The 16,831-nt window shown below is 39.7% G+C and overlaps 1 protein-coding gene across 1 annotated transcript; it reads left to right on the top strand.

The window, feature by feature from the left end:
* Positions 1 to 969: 969 nt before the first annotated feature.
* Positions 970 to 10,622, top strand: Ca3 (carbonic anhydrase 3). The gene is made up of 7 exons (XM_048358848.1): positions 970 to 1,124; positions 1,802 to 1,999; positions 4,037 to 4,155; positions 5,515 to 5,607; positions 6,532 to 6,594; positions 7,902 to 8,057; positions 9,668 to 10,622. Exons 1-7 carry the CDS (start codon positions 983 to 985, stop codon positions 9,785 to 9,787), a joined length of 891 nt encoding a protein of 296 aa, XP_048214805.1. The 5' UTR covers positions 970 to 982; the 3' UTR covers positions 9,788 to 10,622.
* The last annotated feature ends 6,209 nt before the right edge of the window (positions 10,623 to 16,831 follow it).

Genomic DNA, 16,831 nt, shown 5'->3' with positions numbered 1-16,831 from the left:
AGACAAATTTCTAAAGTGACTTTGTGAACGTATTTCTCTTTCATTCCCCCCTCCCATCCCAATATCTCATTCCATTTTGGAGAGTGAAGCCTTATGTTGGGGGGGGGGGCATTATAGCTTATCTTGTGGCCTTCCAATGCCCCCGGGTACTCTTGGAGTAAGGCTAAGCTAGCTCAATGTGCGGTTCCGTGTGCAACTGGGTACAGAAATCTCCCCGATTTCGAGCCAGCCCCAGGCAGGCATCCTGAGGAACCAGGTCCTAGCCTGGCCGGCAACGCCTCCTCCGATGCTGGCTCAGCACGGCCACTCTGTGGCGGATAACGGAGCTGGAGAGCCGGAGAGCCTACCTTTCCAGCCTTTTCCTTCCCATCCTTTGCCCCTAGGATATTCTGAGAGTTTTTTTTTTTTTTTCTTCAAAGAGGACCAAGCAGGAGTCAAACCTAGGTGTTCTTTCCAGCCTCGGTAACCGGATCACTGCCGCGCAATAAATTCATCAAAGCTTCGGGAGACCATTGACCTCCGGCCCGCGGGGGGAAATCAATTTCGAAATGAAGCGCTTAGAATTGTGAGCCACACATTTTAGTTGGTGGCTGTACACAGCTACAGCATTGCATCTTTGCTCATTCTCCCTCAGGGAGCCTCCCCAAAATGTGGATGGAGGGAAAGGGCAGAGGGAGAGAGGGCGAGAGGGAGGGAAGGCGGGAGGAGAGAGCAGCTGGCGCCAGCCGCCAGAGCTTGTGCCCCTCTCACTGCTGGAAAGCCCTCTCCCTTGCTTTCGAAGGGAGGGAGGGAGATAGAGATGAAGGGCTGGAGCCAGGGTTCCGGGGAAAGGCAGGGAAGGGGGGGGGGGCTCTGCCACCCCCTCACATCGACAGCTGTCCAGCTCTTGTAATTCATTGGCTTTCCTCACTCTGCCTTCCAACTCCCCCCCCCCGCGCAGTTTAGGCCCCCCCTGCCCCACCCTCACTGACCTAATAAGGCCATGCCATGCGCTGGGGACTCGTATAAAAGGCGAAGTCTTCCCCGGAACTCTGCAGGACGCCGGAGAGAGGAGCCCAGAGTCGTCCAGCGCTCACAGAGGAAAAAAAGCATGGCCAAAGAGTGGGGCTACGCCAGCCACAATGGTGAGTGCTGCGAGCAGCAGAGGACCCGGGTCCAGGACGCTGCTTCAGTGGCTCCAGAGATTGCTCAGAAAGGGGGAAGGTCTAGGGAGTACCCTGGGTCAGAATGCTGTTGGTCTAGTTTCATTCTTCTTACTTCGTTCCCTCTCCTAGCTTCTTAGTATTTTACTTGCAGGAAAGAGAAGCTCAGGGGAGCTCAGGAACTGGTTTTCCATTACCCTGTTTCACCTGAGATGGAAGACGTACAAGTTAGGCTTGTGATTGCACCTCAGTCTGTGAGCTAGGCCACTGCACAACCTCTCTGAGCCAGATGCTGCTATGAGATCTCTGCATTGCCTGTGGCATCTACCTAACTCATGGCAAAAGGTATATAAATTGCCTTGGAAATTATAGCCACTAAGTAATGCAAAAATATACGTGGCCAATAAGTAAAGTCCACTTCCCAATTTAGGCCACATTTCTGAGCTAGCAGAATGAACACATGGAATTAAATATCATCTCTGGGTGTATTATGAGCAAAAACAAATGCATTGGTTTTCAATGCTATCTTGTATTGCCCAATCTGAAGCTTAAACCCTTTCATAATCACTTCTGACCTCTGTGTATCTTGCTGGTTTAATCCATTAGAAAAGGATCTTGAATTGTACTCCTAAGTATATCCCCTTAACTTTCTTTCCTAGGTCCTGACCACTGGCATGAACTTTACCCAATTGCCAAGGGGGACAACCAGTCTCCCATTGAGCTGCACACTAAAGACATCAAGCATGACCCCTCTCTGCAGCCGTGGTCAGCATCTTATGATCCTGGCTCTGCCAAGACCATCCTGAACAATGGGAAGACCTGCAGAGTGGTGTTTGATGACACTTATGACAGGTCGAGTAAGTGCAGGACTTATGCAGGGGGCGGGAACACTTTCAGGCAAAGTGTGGTTTATGACAAAGACACCAAATTGGTGGGCAGAGGAAGTACTTCATTCTTATAAATGGAGAAGATGCTGGAATTGGCTTTTAGTTGTAAGGAAATATATATGTATATATACATATATATGTACTGGAGAGGAATGTCTTGCACTCTGCCATCACCTGGTTGCTACAAATGGCCCCAGGCCCAAGCTAAACATCAGCAACACACTCCTGAAATAGCCAGTGGTGGCAATGATGGATCCGTATTAGCATTCTTTGGACACTCCTGGCCTGTGTGCTGAGAGTTCTGATGCTTTTTGACCACAGTCTGGAGAGCAAGGCTTCCACTAGAAGGTTCCTCAGATTCCATTTTACAAAGAAATAAATCAAACAGGCGCGCGCGTGCGCGCGCGCGCGCACACACACACACACACACACACACACACACACACACACACCTACCTGGGAGGAAGCCAATCCAGTGGGGACAATAGGCCATTGTTTGAGTCTTAATGACTTGGTTTCAGTGTTTTCATGGGCTTCATCTGAATAATCTCTTCTGATGAGAGTTTCTAAAATCTCTAATAATTTGTTCTTGGTTGTACTTGTGGATATGAAACTGGAAAGTCCCATGATTTAAAAAGTTTAACCTATGCTGGTAAGAAATCAGTGAAATCAATAAAGCTGATTAGAAGTGCTTTATTTCGTTGTAAGTGAGCTTGTGATCCTCCTTTAATAATCTGATGTTGTTATGCAACCACTGTTTCTCACAAAGTTGAAATTATTCCTGTTGACATATTATATAAAGGAAAATGTTAGTGGTGCTCTAGCAAAGAATGATAGTCATAATTCCTTCCCATTAGAAAGTTGCAAGCAAAGCATAAGATAGAAGTTTGCATCTTCTTAGATAATAATTTCATGCTGTTGTCTTTTTCCCTCTTACCATTTAAATCAAACTCCACTTTGAAAAGAAAACAACATTAGGAAATATTTATTAGTTTGCATCACATGAAAACACCATTTGTAAGCAAAAACGTTGAATATTAGTGATATCTATGGTTTATTCCAATAAATTGGGCTCCTAAATTCAGATGAGAACTATTGGAGTGATTAGATTAGAAAATTACAAATCAAACTACTTCCTCCCTGTGTGACCAAACTCATCCAGGCTCAGCATTATTATTTTAGAACTGCATCACAGTCGCCATTACCCTTTGGTTGTCATTTTGGTCTAGTTTATATTGCTAAATCTTGATATTATGGCTCCTACATAGTCCTCAATATCCCTTAGAAGTTATCTGAAGCTTCAAATGATTCTCTGGTTACATGAATTGAGACCAAATTAAGTGATAGGTTGAAATACATATGCAGGAAGCCAAAGGTAATATTACCAAGAATTATCAAGGTTAACAGCAGGCCACATTGGTTAATTTCCAGGAAATTTTCTGAATTTTCCATTTCTGATGATTTGAGATGATGTGGTTGGGAATTCTTTTCTGGCATCTTAAGAAAAGTGTAGTTACAGCAAGAGAGGCAAAGGAATTCTCTTTTACACAGTGATCACTATGCAGGCTTGGTGAGCATGCTAAGGTATGTAATCTCAGTTAATCTTCACAGCAGCTCTGAAAGTGTGGAATTATTATCGCCTTCTTAGAGATGAAGAAATGTGTTCAGAGAAGTTTAGCAACCTGTTTGAGATCACACAACTATCAAAGGTAGAGCCAGGAATGGAGTCCCAATCACTCTAGTCTGCCTCTGAGCTGCCCAGATCAGCCCATCATACAGCACTATTGACCTCTTCTTTGGGTGTATGCATCCTGCTTGTCTCTTAATTTTATTTTTACAAGTGGTAGACAAGACTTTCTATTGTGAGGAGTGCTTGGGAACCACTCCATGTGCTCAGCAGACCAACCACTTTTCCCACTCAAGTTTCTTCTATAAAAGTGCTTGGGTAGCATAGAGGTCAGTAAAGGCCAGGTGAATTCACTGTTGACCCTCTTATCTGACTTGTAGTGCTGAGAGGTGGTCCTCTCTCTGGACCCTACCGACTTCGCCAGTTTCATCTTCACTGGGGCTCGTCAGATGATCATGGCTCTGAGCACACAGTGGATGGAGTCAAGTATGCAGCGGAGGTACGAGGAATTTCCCTAATTGACTCTAGGTCTTCTATAGTGGAAACAGACAAATTAGAAACAATAACTATAACAAACACACACAAAACAAACCAGCATCTGCTGCTTTTGCTTCAAGACTGACATTGGAAAACTACAGCATAAACAGAGTCTGCCAAACATGCTAGAATAGATGGCAAAGTATGGGATGAGGATGGCTAGCATTGTGCATCAACATTTCCAATGCTATGTTAAGAAACATATGCAAGCCTAGCATTATTATAGTTCTTAATATAAAAAAGGCTGGGGTCCTCAAAAAAAAACACCAGAATTATAAGAATAGCTAACACTTATTAAATACCTACATGTGTTAATTCATTTGATCCTCTCAGCAACCTCATAAAAGGGGTGACAGATGAGGCAACTGAGGCACAGGTAAGTTGTATATCAGAGGCACATAGTCAATGAGTATTAGCCTGCTATATTTTCTTTTCTTTTATGCAGTTTACTTCAGAGTTCCTCATTGTATCTAATATCCCATTCAGTCCCTTTACAAGAATAAACCAATAGCATCTGCTAGCTGACCAATGCTTACGTTCTAATATCTCAGGGAAGGTGTGTAGATGCATGTGCGCGTGCGTAGCTTATATCAAGGTAGCAAGTTACAAAGAGAAAACTGTTCGCTACCTATTCTCTTTATGAAGCTACGCCTGTGAGTGGGAATCCCTCCCCTAAAAGTGAGGATCAATTTCTTTCCCTAACACACTCTTTGCAAGGTCAGGTCCTGGTCAGCATAGAGCCAGAGACAGAAACCTAAAGGTACATTGTAGACATTTTTTACAGTAGAATCATTCAGATGCTTAATTGCTGGTTAGACTCAAAGCAACCTAGAGTAATTAACTGTATTCATTCCCTACAGCCCAGCTAGTGAGCTTGTGGTGAGATAATCATTGAGAAAAGCTTCCAAATAGGGAAAGATGAGAAGATTTTTTCCAGATGTGGCAAAGACTTCGGATTTGACCTTTGTGCATGGAACTATTTCACCCTGTTGATCTAGAATGAAATATTTTGTAACTACTTAAAAACTATTCTCTTGCCATTCTGAGTAACTCTATATAGGAAACTTGATTAACTTTAACTGGTGCTCATGTTCTAAATTAAGATAAGGTTGCAACCAGGATCTAGAGCTCTAAGTAAAGGGAGATATATTAAAATTTTTACCCAAGTATTGCATGTTAATGTGTAGAAATTTATCAACTTCTATGATAGGGTAAAGTGACAACCTTTAGACAATATATTTTTGAGGTCTATTATGGATCATTTCAAATACAATTTCTTACTCCTGGAATTTACCCTATAAATTGCCTTTTATGATTTCAGCTCCATTTGGTTCACTGGAATCCAAAGTATAACACTTTTGGGGAAGCCTTGAAGCAACCTGATGGAGTTGCTGTGGTTGGCATTTTTCTGAAGGTAAGGTGAAAAGTAACCATATATAAATATTTTTTTCTTTCAAAATTTACTTCCTTATCAATGCTTTAAATGCCATGAGTTTCTTTCTCTCTTCTGGCTTAAGTGTGTGTGTGTGTGTGTGTGTGTGTGTGTGTGTGTGTGTGTGTGTGTGTGTGCACGTGCCCATGTGTTGGGAACAGAGGCTTCCAGGGAGAGTGGTATGGGGGAAATGGGGACATCTACTCATTATCTTTTTCCACTACTCCATCTTGACTGCACTGGAAACCAGAAAAGCTCATGCTGAGAACTTCTGTGAGGCCAAGCGCCTGGCTGAACATCCCCTCGGCTTAAGGTGGCCCCCACCCACATGATCCCAGGCTAAGATAGCACCAGGAATGTGTGTGTTGTTCAGCCAGCCTTGGTTTAAAGAGGACTTAGTGTCATTAACACATGAATTTACTGGTAACACAATCTAGATTTTAATCCATAAGTGACAATCTGGCTTCTTTCTTTTTGAGTGACCTAATTTGTTTTATGTTCTGAATCCATTGGGTCAGTTTTGATGCTTGTATAGGATACAAAAGGAGGTAGATGAGGCCTAAGACAAAAGAGAATGCATTTGGTTTTGGATAGATGAGTCTATTTTAGCTTTAACTCTATGAAAAAGAAAGTAGAAAGATGCTAAAGAGAAGGTTAAGGACATAGAATCAGATCATGTAATTTTGTGGGTTTGTACTTCAAAGTACTGGAGTCTAAGTTTAGACCAAAAAATGTGTATTCTAAAATCTTGGAGGAGAAATAAACTTAAGTTTTGCCTGGAGCAAGATATTCTGGCAGATGTATAAACACTAGTTGCATGTAAATAGATCAAAATCAGTTTGTAAGGCTATCTTAAATTATGGAGAAAGAAGAAAACATGATGTTGGATTTCTATTTTCTTTATAGATAGGGCGTGAGAAAGGCGAGTTCCAGCTTCTTCTTGATGCACTGGATAAAATTAAAACAAAGGTAAAGGAAAATCATTTTCCCTTTTCAAAGAGAAAGCAGAGCTCATCACCCTTCTTCTGCATTTTCATGCAGTCTGTCATTAAGTTTGGTGACTATATTTATCATACATATAAAACTATATACCATTATGTTTGTTTATGTAAAGAACTTTCAGGGTAATTTCACACACATCATTTTGTTTGATTGGTTCAGCCTATCAGATAATGCCTTTGTCAATGTAATAAGCGGAGGAGAAAGGAATCAGTTGGCCCCTTCCTCATTCCTCCCATACAAGTGCACAGTATCACAGACAAGGCTGATCTTTTCTGTCTTATTTTCTTTGATGTTTTGAGATAGTCACCCTTAGGCAGCTTAGGTTAGCCTCCAACTCTTGGTCCTCCTGCCACAATCTCCTGAGTGCTGGGATTGCAGGTGTGTAACACCGTCTCCAGCTTAAAGCTGGTCTAGTTAGTCCTAGTCAGGAGAACCCATACATCTCTACAGTAGAGTCTTCTAGAGAATACACAGATTTTACTTGTCTTTGGAACTATTTGAATTAGCCACTCTTAAATTTTACTGCTAGGAGAAATATTCTGAATTTACCATTTAAAAAAATTATAAGCTTCTTTTTCTAATGGTCATCAAGAACCAAAACTCAACTTATATGAAATAATATTGGACTATTTCAGATCCACCATGAGTTTGCTCTTATAAGAAGTGACAGACTTATACTTCTACTAAGAGTAAAAAATGAAAGCATGTACTATTTCAATAACTGTATTAGATGAATTCACAGCATAATAACCAGGCTCCTATCCCTTGGCCTTTTGTTTCTCAGAGGCCTAAAACTTATTACAACTTTCTGTTTTACATGACAACTTTGTGAGGATGGCTCAAGTCTGTGATGCTAGCTACCTGGGAGGTAAAAATCTTGAATAACAATTCAAGGCCAGCCTGAGGGGGAGGGAATTTACATGATTCCATTTCAACCAATGACTGTCTGCAGTGGTGCATGTCTGTTATCCCAATGAAGAGGACAGTAGAATTCCATGCCTGCCTGAGTATAAAGCCAGACCCTATCTCAAAAAATACCCAACACAATAAAAGGCTGGAGAAGTAGCTCAGATGGTAGATGGCCTGGAGCAAGTGTACAGCCTGAGTTCAAATTCTAGTACCACTCTAAATAAGTATTTTTGCATATTGCATTTGAAATCCTTTTTTCTTTTTCTTTCTTTTTTTTTTTTTTTTTTTTTACTAAATAGTGAGACTTTAGGGGAGGGTAGAGTTTATGTCCCCAGTCATGGTGTCTGTGCCCGGTACTCTTCTAGGGCAAGGAGGCACCCTTCACACACTTTGATCCATCCTGCCTCTTCCCTGCCTGCCGCGACTACTGGACATACCATGGCTCCTTCACCACTCCACCTTGTGAGGAATGTATTGTGTGGCTGCTGCTGAAGGAGCCCATGACTGTGAGCTCTGATCAGGTAAGCAGCAGCCAGAGCCCTATGAACACCTGGACTTGCATCACTGACTGGCTGTGGAATTGATAGATGCTGAATTGAAAATATGTAGTTGGTAAATGGGTGCTGATCAAAATTCTCCGCTAGAGATGTCAGCTAGCCTTGGTTAATTACACAAAACCTGTTCAGCTTTCTCCAACTGGGCTTCCCAAGGGTACCCAGATAAATGCAGTTGTTTAAAAGTGCTTGTAATCATGAACAATGACTGACTGTATTTATGGGTTTCAATTCATGTGAGTGAGTCTTTGTTCAATAGAAATTCCCTCAGATTCTAAGCACTAATTAGGAGATAGGACAGCAAACCCAAGCCTGGGAAGGTAAATGGAATTGGAAAGGATTTAATATCTTTGTGAGGAGTATTGTATTTCTCCAGTTTAACACAAAAATACATTGAAACTTTAAAACACCAAATAGCTTACCATGAATGCAACCAAATGTAGGATCTTCATTCCAGTTCTTCTCTGTCTTCTAATAGTTCTCAGCCCTTCTTCTCAGGCCTCTGCTATTTCTTCTGTTCATCCAAAGAATGTACTAGCAATGGTGACTAAGAGACTTTCAAGGAAAAACTATTTGTGAGAAACAAAGTAAGTGTGGACATGGAGAACACAGCGAAGTACCCTGGAATGTGCAGCAAGTTTATTCTAATAGTAAAAATCAGTTCACCATTCTGTCTCTTGCCTAAGACACAAGATTTCTTCCCATGTGGATCTAAGTATATATATTGATATTCTTTTAATCAAAAGATCATATTTAAGCTGGGTGTTGGTAGTTCACACCAATAATCCTAGCTACTCAAGTATCTGAGATCTGGGGATCACAGTTTAAAGCCAGCCTGGACAGAAAAGTCCATGAGACTCTTATCTCCAATAAACTACTAAGAAAAGCAGGATATGGTGCTATGGATCAAGTGCTAGTGTTGGGCCAAAGGAGCTCAGGGACAGTGCCCAGGCCTTGAGGTCAAGCCCTAGCATGGACACACACACACACACACACACACACACACACCATTTCTAATGGTCTCCTTTGATGGTACTAACATTTTGAAAAGGGAATGAAACTTTCTCAAGGATAAAGCTAAAAACATTTACTATCAAAACAATATTCTTAATGCATATTTTCCTCTTTCTTATGCTTTAAGGAAAAAGAAAGTTTAGGATTTAAAATGTACACTCTACTTTTTTTCTGCTCTTTAAAAATAATTGACTCTATGAAGTTACACAATGAAAGATTATAAAAGTTGTTCATATTTGCACTGAGGTGCTAAATTGCCATCACCCTTAATAAAAGTGTCTGCTTCATACTGATTTCATCAAATTAAAATTTAGAAGAAATTCAAGAGACAAAGGATTTGATCGGAGTGCATGAGGATCTTGGAGTAAATAAAGGAGGGGAGGTTTTATAAATAAAAATAGTGTTTGACGAACTAGAGTCAGCTGCTGCTCTGGACTGGACCCTGGCGCAGGGTTCCTAGTTTGCTTGTACTTCTTAGAAAGCCAGTGACTTCTCACTTGGTGGGCATTGCATGCCCAAAGGGGAAAAAAGCCTTGCTAATGATCTGCCCCTTGCCTTTGTAGATGGCCAAGCTGCGCAGTATCTTCTCCAGTGCTGAAAATGAGCCCCCGGTGCCCCTGGTGGGGAACTGGCGCCCTCCACAGCCCATCAAGGGCAGGGTGGTGAGAGCCTCTTTCAAATGAGCCCATGGAATATTGCCCTCTTCATGAAAGGAAACCTGGTCCCAGAGCTCTTGGTTCATGGCCTCCTGCTGGTGCTCCTCCCTCTGACTATATTTCATTTTTCCACAGCAAGAGAGGCATGTGAGTGATGTCATCACCAAGACACCACAGTTACGTTGACAAGATCTAATATGAAAGCATGATTTTCACACATTGCCCTTATAATAACCATCTTTCCTATAAAACAGTATTTCTAGTAAGGCTTTGATGGAGAAGAAACAGATGGAAGGATAAAGAAAAGAACAGCTAGTGAGTGCCATTGTTTTTTCTGGATCTTAATTTTCACAGTCTCATGTTTCCTGCTGTCCTATTGTGATTGTATCCAGTTTTTAGAAGTAGTGAGTCTCTATGTGGGAATAGGTGTGTATGAAGGTCATATAGCATCTGTTACAGATTAAAATGACAGTGGATGCCAGGAACTGAAATTATATGTTTACCTCTTCCATAACAGCATCAAGAAGTTCATCACTTACTCAAACTTCAGCTACCAAGATTCTGGCTTTATCAGTGACAGGAAAACACAGTTTTAAAATAGTTGGTCCAGTGTTTGAGTTTCTTCCCCACAGAGATGGTTTTCTTTACCTGAAGCAGGGCCATTTATTTTTTTTCACTACTTTATTCTCTGCATGCTTATTAAAATAAAAGCTGTCTGTGATATCTCTGGAATTTAAGGTTGGAATGAATAGTATCTAGAATAGAAGAAATGGACAACAATACTTGGAGCGGAAGCAGTTGTACTGGTCACCAATAGCAATAAAGACACAGATGCAAAACAAAACAAAACAAACCTCTCAGACATCGTGTGTTTTAAATGGATTTTTTTTGGGGGGGGGCGCAGCCCTGGAGCTTGCCTCAGGGCCTGAGCACTGTCCCTGGCTTCTTTTTGCTCAAAGCTAGCACTCTGCCACTTGAGCCACAGCGCCACTTCTGGCCGTTTTCTATATATGTGGTGCTGGGGAATTGAACCCAGGGCTTCATGTACACGAGGCAAGCATTCTTGCCACTAGGCCATATTCCCAGCCCTGGAAAAAAATTTATACATAACAAAAATGGAGTGAAACAGAGGATGACAAACCATATAAATTTGATAAAGGACTCAAGTTTTGAGTTGGGACACTCCATTCTTCAGGGAGGGAACAAGGTAGTTAATGACAAAACTTCAGAAGAAAGCAGACCGAGGGTTTGAGAGCACAGAATAGTTCCCAGAGGCCGCAAAGTTGGTTAGGATTGTGGCTGGTTAGGATTACTTATACCTACGGGTATGGAGTTCAGCTTTTATGTCATTTTTTTTTTTAAAAGAAGATGCTATGGGATAACACTAGGCCAGCATTACAAAAGTTCCTATGTTTAAACCTTTCAAACATTTATAATCACTACATTCAACTGCTAATTTTGCAATTAATGGCTTTTATCATCCTTTATTTCTTCACTGGCTAATGCATTAATGACTTCAGAAAATGGCAACAAAATGCTCATTACCATAAGGAAGGAAAATAGCATTGGGTTAGGAAAGTCCTGAGATTCTAAAAGCCAAATCACATGACTGAGTCCTGTGAGGCTGCAGTTATTTAATAGATTACCACTTGGGTGAAGCAAAACCAGGCTGGTCAGTGTGAAGTCGTTGTGTTAATTAAATCCCTTGAAATTTAGAAGGTATGGAGCTTTGATCATTAGTGTTAATACACAAACTGATTCTCTCAGGGTACCTAGTAATGTTAGTGCATATACATACATACATACATACATACATACATACATACATATATACATACATATACACATATCCATATATATGTATATATATATATTCAGGATTCACTCTGTATAGGGCAGGCATATGGCCTGATGTCACTTAGAAGTAGCTCTGAGTCTAGTCTAAAAGTTGTGAAAACACTGGGTCCAAAGAGCTATTCTTAGATCATAAGCTCAACAAGGCACTGACTGGTATGAGTCTTACACATTGATATTTACCATAGCCCCTAATGCTATGTCTTGCATTTGATAAACAGTGAATACTGGATGAATATATGATATCATGAATATAAAGGTGGTTGGGAAAATTACTCATCTTCTCAAACCACACATTACTCAACATGGTTATTGTGAACACTGGTTTTTATGCATCTTGATTAGTTTAGACCTTCTTAGAAAATTATCTTCTTAAGCTTTAGATTGGAAACTTGCCAGCAGAACATATTATGAGTAGTGGTTGGTGCTTACAATTATGCATCAACTTAAAATTTCCTCCCAACCTTCCCCTGATTCACAGTGCTGCGGCATCACAAATGTGCCCTGGAATGCTGAAATCATTCTTGCGTCCTCTTCTTCCAGGGGAGAAACAATCATACTTCAGACAATAACAGGCTACAGAGGCATAGTCAGGGGCTGCTGACGTAGAAAGGCTCCAGTAGCTTCCAACTTTTGTTTCTCAGAATGCTGTCTTTGCCCACATCTTCACATTTCAAAATAAGACCGAAAGTAGTTGGAACTGTTTCCCATTATTCAGATGATCATATATTTAAAAGCATACACATGGAGCAGCAGCAGCCTGAACTCTTAGAATATAGGGCACTAACAGGAGGATAAATATATAACAATCACCCTTTTAAATTGGAGATGGCCTATATTTATGAAAAAGCAAATAACCATTCAGGTATCTTGATCTACAAACATTTAAAATGTCTAAGTAGTGAATACTTTTGTGGTAGATTTAAAGTATTTTACATAGACCATGTAAAACTGAAGACTTCGGTGTCTGTGATCAATTACACACACACACACACACACACACACACACACACACACATTGCCCAACTATAAACAAGTTTAGTTGTTGATGTATCATTTACTTAAATAAGAATCGACACAGATACAATTAGTATAAAAATGTATGTGGCCCAGAAGTGCATTAAATAGCATATTAATAGAAAATTAATTCATTTCTAGTTTCTCTCCAAATGCTTTCCTGTTTGATACTAAAAAGCCAAGCCCTTGACATGAGCATATTATTTTCCAGAGGAAGAAGAAAAGCAAGAAAAAATGGGAAAAATGTGAATATGAGGCTTTAAAATTTTTAAGTTTAATGTATATAAGTTTAGTAACTTAAAAGAAAAATAATTTCGCGTACTTAAATACAATGCCAATGAGAAGACATAATCATGCTATATGTTATTCTCCTTCAGGACACTAGATGGCAGCAAAATAATTACCAAAAAATGGAAATGAACCGCCTGCTCTGTTTTTACTTCGTTATTTTCAGAGTAGTTACAAACACACACACACAAAATGGGACTCTTTATTTCCCTTTTTAAATGTTTCTCTTAGTTATTAATATTTACAACAGAAAAGATAGTGAGCACTGGCTTTTGAAAATCATAGTTGCTAAACATGAGGCTTGATAATATTGAACTAAAACTTAAATAAATCAGAAATGAGTATTTGCAAGTTCTATTTGTTATTGAGGACTGAGACAAGTCACCCAACCCCAGTTGGTCACCTTAATTTCTATATACTCATTTCATGTGCAAATAGGAACAAGTACTTGCTCAGGGAGTTGTTGTAAGAACCAAGTGAGCTCTACATGCAGACTACTTAGAACAGTCTTTCAGATATATTCACAATAGGAGTTAACTCTTTTTTTTTTTTTTTTTTTTGGCAGGGGAGATTGTGGGAGAGGACAGGGCCTTGCTATGTACCCTAGTCTTGCCAAGAATATATGATCCTCTTGTCTCAGCCAGCTGGGTACTTAGATTACAGGTCCATGCCACTACAATCAAGTGGCATAAACTCTTAACTCTTGTACCTCATTGAAGAAGACATGTTAAACTGAAACCCCTTTGAACAACTACTCGATAACATTTTTAAAGAACATTTTCAATTGTTATTTAAGTATTAAATATTGAGTTTTTAAATTCATGTGCAACATCATGAATCCATATGTTATCTAATAGACTACTTTAAAAGGGATACTGGGAAAGGTTCAAATCTGCTTATTATTGGGGAGAAATGATGCTGAAAAATAACAACTCTTATACCACATACGATTATATAGCAGGAAAAGTCAGATGTGGCCATAATAACCAGCACATGCAGAGGAGGCCCAGAGAAATTGTCCTCAGGCAGTGAGGAGCTTTAAACCTCACCCAAACAAGTGCACAATTAGCAGAAAAACACCTAGAAAAAAAAAAGAGCTGAAATAGGAGAATGTAGCAATCACTTTGAAATTGACTTTCAAATGTTGATGAAACAGAGTCCCTATGAGTTCTGTGTGAAGTGGAAATAAATCTATCATAATAGCAAATATAGAAAGTCTCCTGCCATGAAATTAATTTTGAGCTCGTCTGGGCATGTCATAAAACCAGAATGGCTCAGGAAGAGGCTCAAGTCCCATCTGGGAAAGAGAGTTCAACTTACAGCATGATTCAACTCTAATTGAACACAAGGACAATCTAGGCATGAAATCCCTGATTAAAGGTATCTCTGGAGAGCGAATGAAGGCATGGTGGATGTGAAGGTGTTTAGTATGTGCAGCCACCTGACAACCTGATCAGGTAGATAATCACAGGTAATCAGCAGAGGCAAGAGAGAGTTTCAGTGCGCAGCCACTGGGGACCATGTGCAGTGCAGCAGCAGAAAACCCGGTGATTTAAAAGCTAATTTTAGCCAGGTGAGAAGCTACCCTTCAGTAAACAGGGAATCCAACTCTCTCGTGTTGAAATCATTCCCAGGTAAAGTAGGCTGGAACTACAGGGAAAATATTTTGTTCATGAAGTGTAATGTTCCCTGTTCCAACTTGCTCACAAACTTCCATCATATTCATGAACTCATTTGAACTTTGGATGGTTCTGAACACATTTGTTTAACAGAAGTTATTCCCCCAGGGCACAGATTCCCATGAAACTATTATACCAATGGAAGCCTTTGAGATTGTGAGACTCACAGAATTCATAATTCTTCTTCTGTAAATGGAGAGCAGTTTAAAGTGGGATTTAAGGACTTGATGGGCGCCCAATGGGGCAGACCCCAAGAGGGGGCTGGCAAAGGGGAAGAAGATTGTGTAGCCACGCAGAAAGGTAAGAGCAGGACTCACTGCCTCTGTGGTTATATAGGGACTAAGTTGTTGCTCTAGGTTCTAATTTAGGAGTAGAGGAAGATATTTAAAGGCTATGTGTGATGAGAGTGTGTGTGTGTGTGTGTGTGTGTGTGTGTGTGTGTGTGTAATAGGTGTTATAAGGATGAACTTACAGCCAATAAAATTTAGTTTTCATTCTCATTCCTGTTACTCATCACTTACTGACAATAGATGATTATTTTTCAAGTCTCTTAGGCTTAATTTTTTACTTGCATAACACCAGCTTAAATGTGTAAAGCATGCTTGACACATCATAAGTCTTATTAAAAACTAGTTTTTAATGAAAACTTTTAAAAACCTACAAACATCCTAAAAACTAGTTCTAGAGTTTTATTTGTTTCTGTTTGGTTTTATTTTTGGTGTGTGCATAGGAGGAATCTTGGGGGAGTGAGGTTTTGTGAAGGCAAGAACTTTCTCTTGTACTACATTGACACCAGGATCAACTCAGACTCTGGAACCTGTGAGAACACGAAGATATTTGTTGAATGGGAGGATAGATGGATGAATGGAGGGATAACACTTCTAAGATACTGAGTGCCAGTCTGGCTTATGAGTGGGTGGGAGTATTAGCACATACGATGTATGAATGAATATATATTTGTTCACGTCAAGCTTCTGTGTAAAGTTTATAAAACAGTGTGCATGAAAAGAGACAAGGAATTTTACATACATTCAAAAATTTTATGTCCAAATTTAACTTAAAAAAAAACTTAAGATAAGTGGGCATGTTTTAGGAGATAGAGAAAAGGGTTCTCTACCCAGGAGTTTATCACTGTTAGCCCCGTGCTGCAGAAGGCATGCTGAGGGGGGAGGCTGGCAATGATAGGATATGCCATTAGAGGCTGATGACACTAAGTGACATTGTTCATTCTGATGCATCGATGTTTCCTCTCCTTTTCCAAAAGTTAATCGTCAGTTACTCATGAATGACTTTAGTTTTCCATTTGACTCCGTTCTGTGTGAAGTTGTTTAGAGCAATTCTATATTTGTAACAAAGAATCCTATTTACTTATTGTCATGAGAAGGTGATGGACAGAGGGGTTACAGTTACATAAGTCAGGCAAAGAGTATATTTCCTTTGGACAATGTCACCCCTTTCCTTTCTCTCTACCAGGTTTTCCCTCCCGTCCCCATTCACAAGTTGTGTAGTTCATTTTTAACATAGTATCTAGTGAGTACCACTACTGTATTGTTTATCTTTTGTCCCTCCATTTCTAGAATTCTTTCTCTAATTCAAATCTGCTCTCATGGTCAGAGATCTCATACTTCTGAAACTTCAATACTCATTTCTAAGAGACACATTTCAATCTACCACAGCCAAGTATTTTAAAGTTCTTTGCATTCCCCAACAACAGCTTCTTATAATTACTCCTTACCTACAGCTTATTTTTTAGTGTAGTTGAAAATGGGGGGAGTGACTTTAAACAATTAATTTATACTAATATTTTTTTTAGAAAAGAACTAAGAGAATTTCTATCTTTATAAGACTTAAAGATCCTTTGGGTTTACTATAAATAGGTTTATCTGCAACATTTAGTATAATGACTGGAATAAAATATTTGATATTGTATTTGCATAAAACAAAACATAAAACAACTTTAACTCAGACAATGAATTGCCACAACTCACAGACAAATATATATGTATTTATATATTCAAAATATATAAATAGCTTATATGTTTATTTAAATATATTTATGTATAAAATATTTTATTAATATATTCATATAATTATCTATATTTATATAAGAGAGAGGAAGAGAGAAAGAGAGAGAGAGAGAGAGGTGATGACATTTTGTGACCCAGCTCAAAACCTGGTATGTAAAAGTGTGGCTGCCCAAGGTAAACATTTTCATTTAATGGCCTTTCATAAG

The sequence above is a fragment of the Perognathus longimembris genome, chromosome 12 (genome assembly GCF_023159225.1).
Source record: "Perognathus longimembris pacificus isolate PPM17 chromosome 12, ASM2315922v1, whole genome shotgun sequence".
In the NCBI taxonomy this organism is placed as follows: Eukaryota; Metazoa; Chordata; class Mammalia; order Rodentia; family Heteromyidae; genus Perognathus; species Perognathus longimembris.
This window is presented reverse-complemented; position numbering and strand designations above follow the sequence as displayed.

Excerpts from the sequence above, each read along its gene's own strand:
- Ca3 (XM_048358848.1), top strand. The coding sequence starts at position 983 with ATGCCATGCGCTGGGGACTCGTATAAAAGGCGAAGTCTTCCCCGGAAC. Across the intron at positions 1,125-1,801 it reads GGGCTACGCCAGCCACAATG|GTCCTGACCACTGGCATGAA; the intron begins GTGAGTGCTGCG and ends TTTCTTTCCTAG. Across the intron at positions 2,000-4,036 it reads TGACACTTATGACAGGTCGA|TGCTGAGAGGTGGTCCTCTC; the intron begins GTAAGTGCAGGA and ends TCTGACTTGTAG.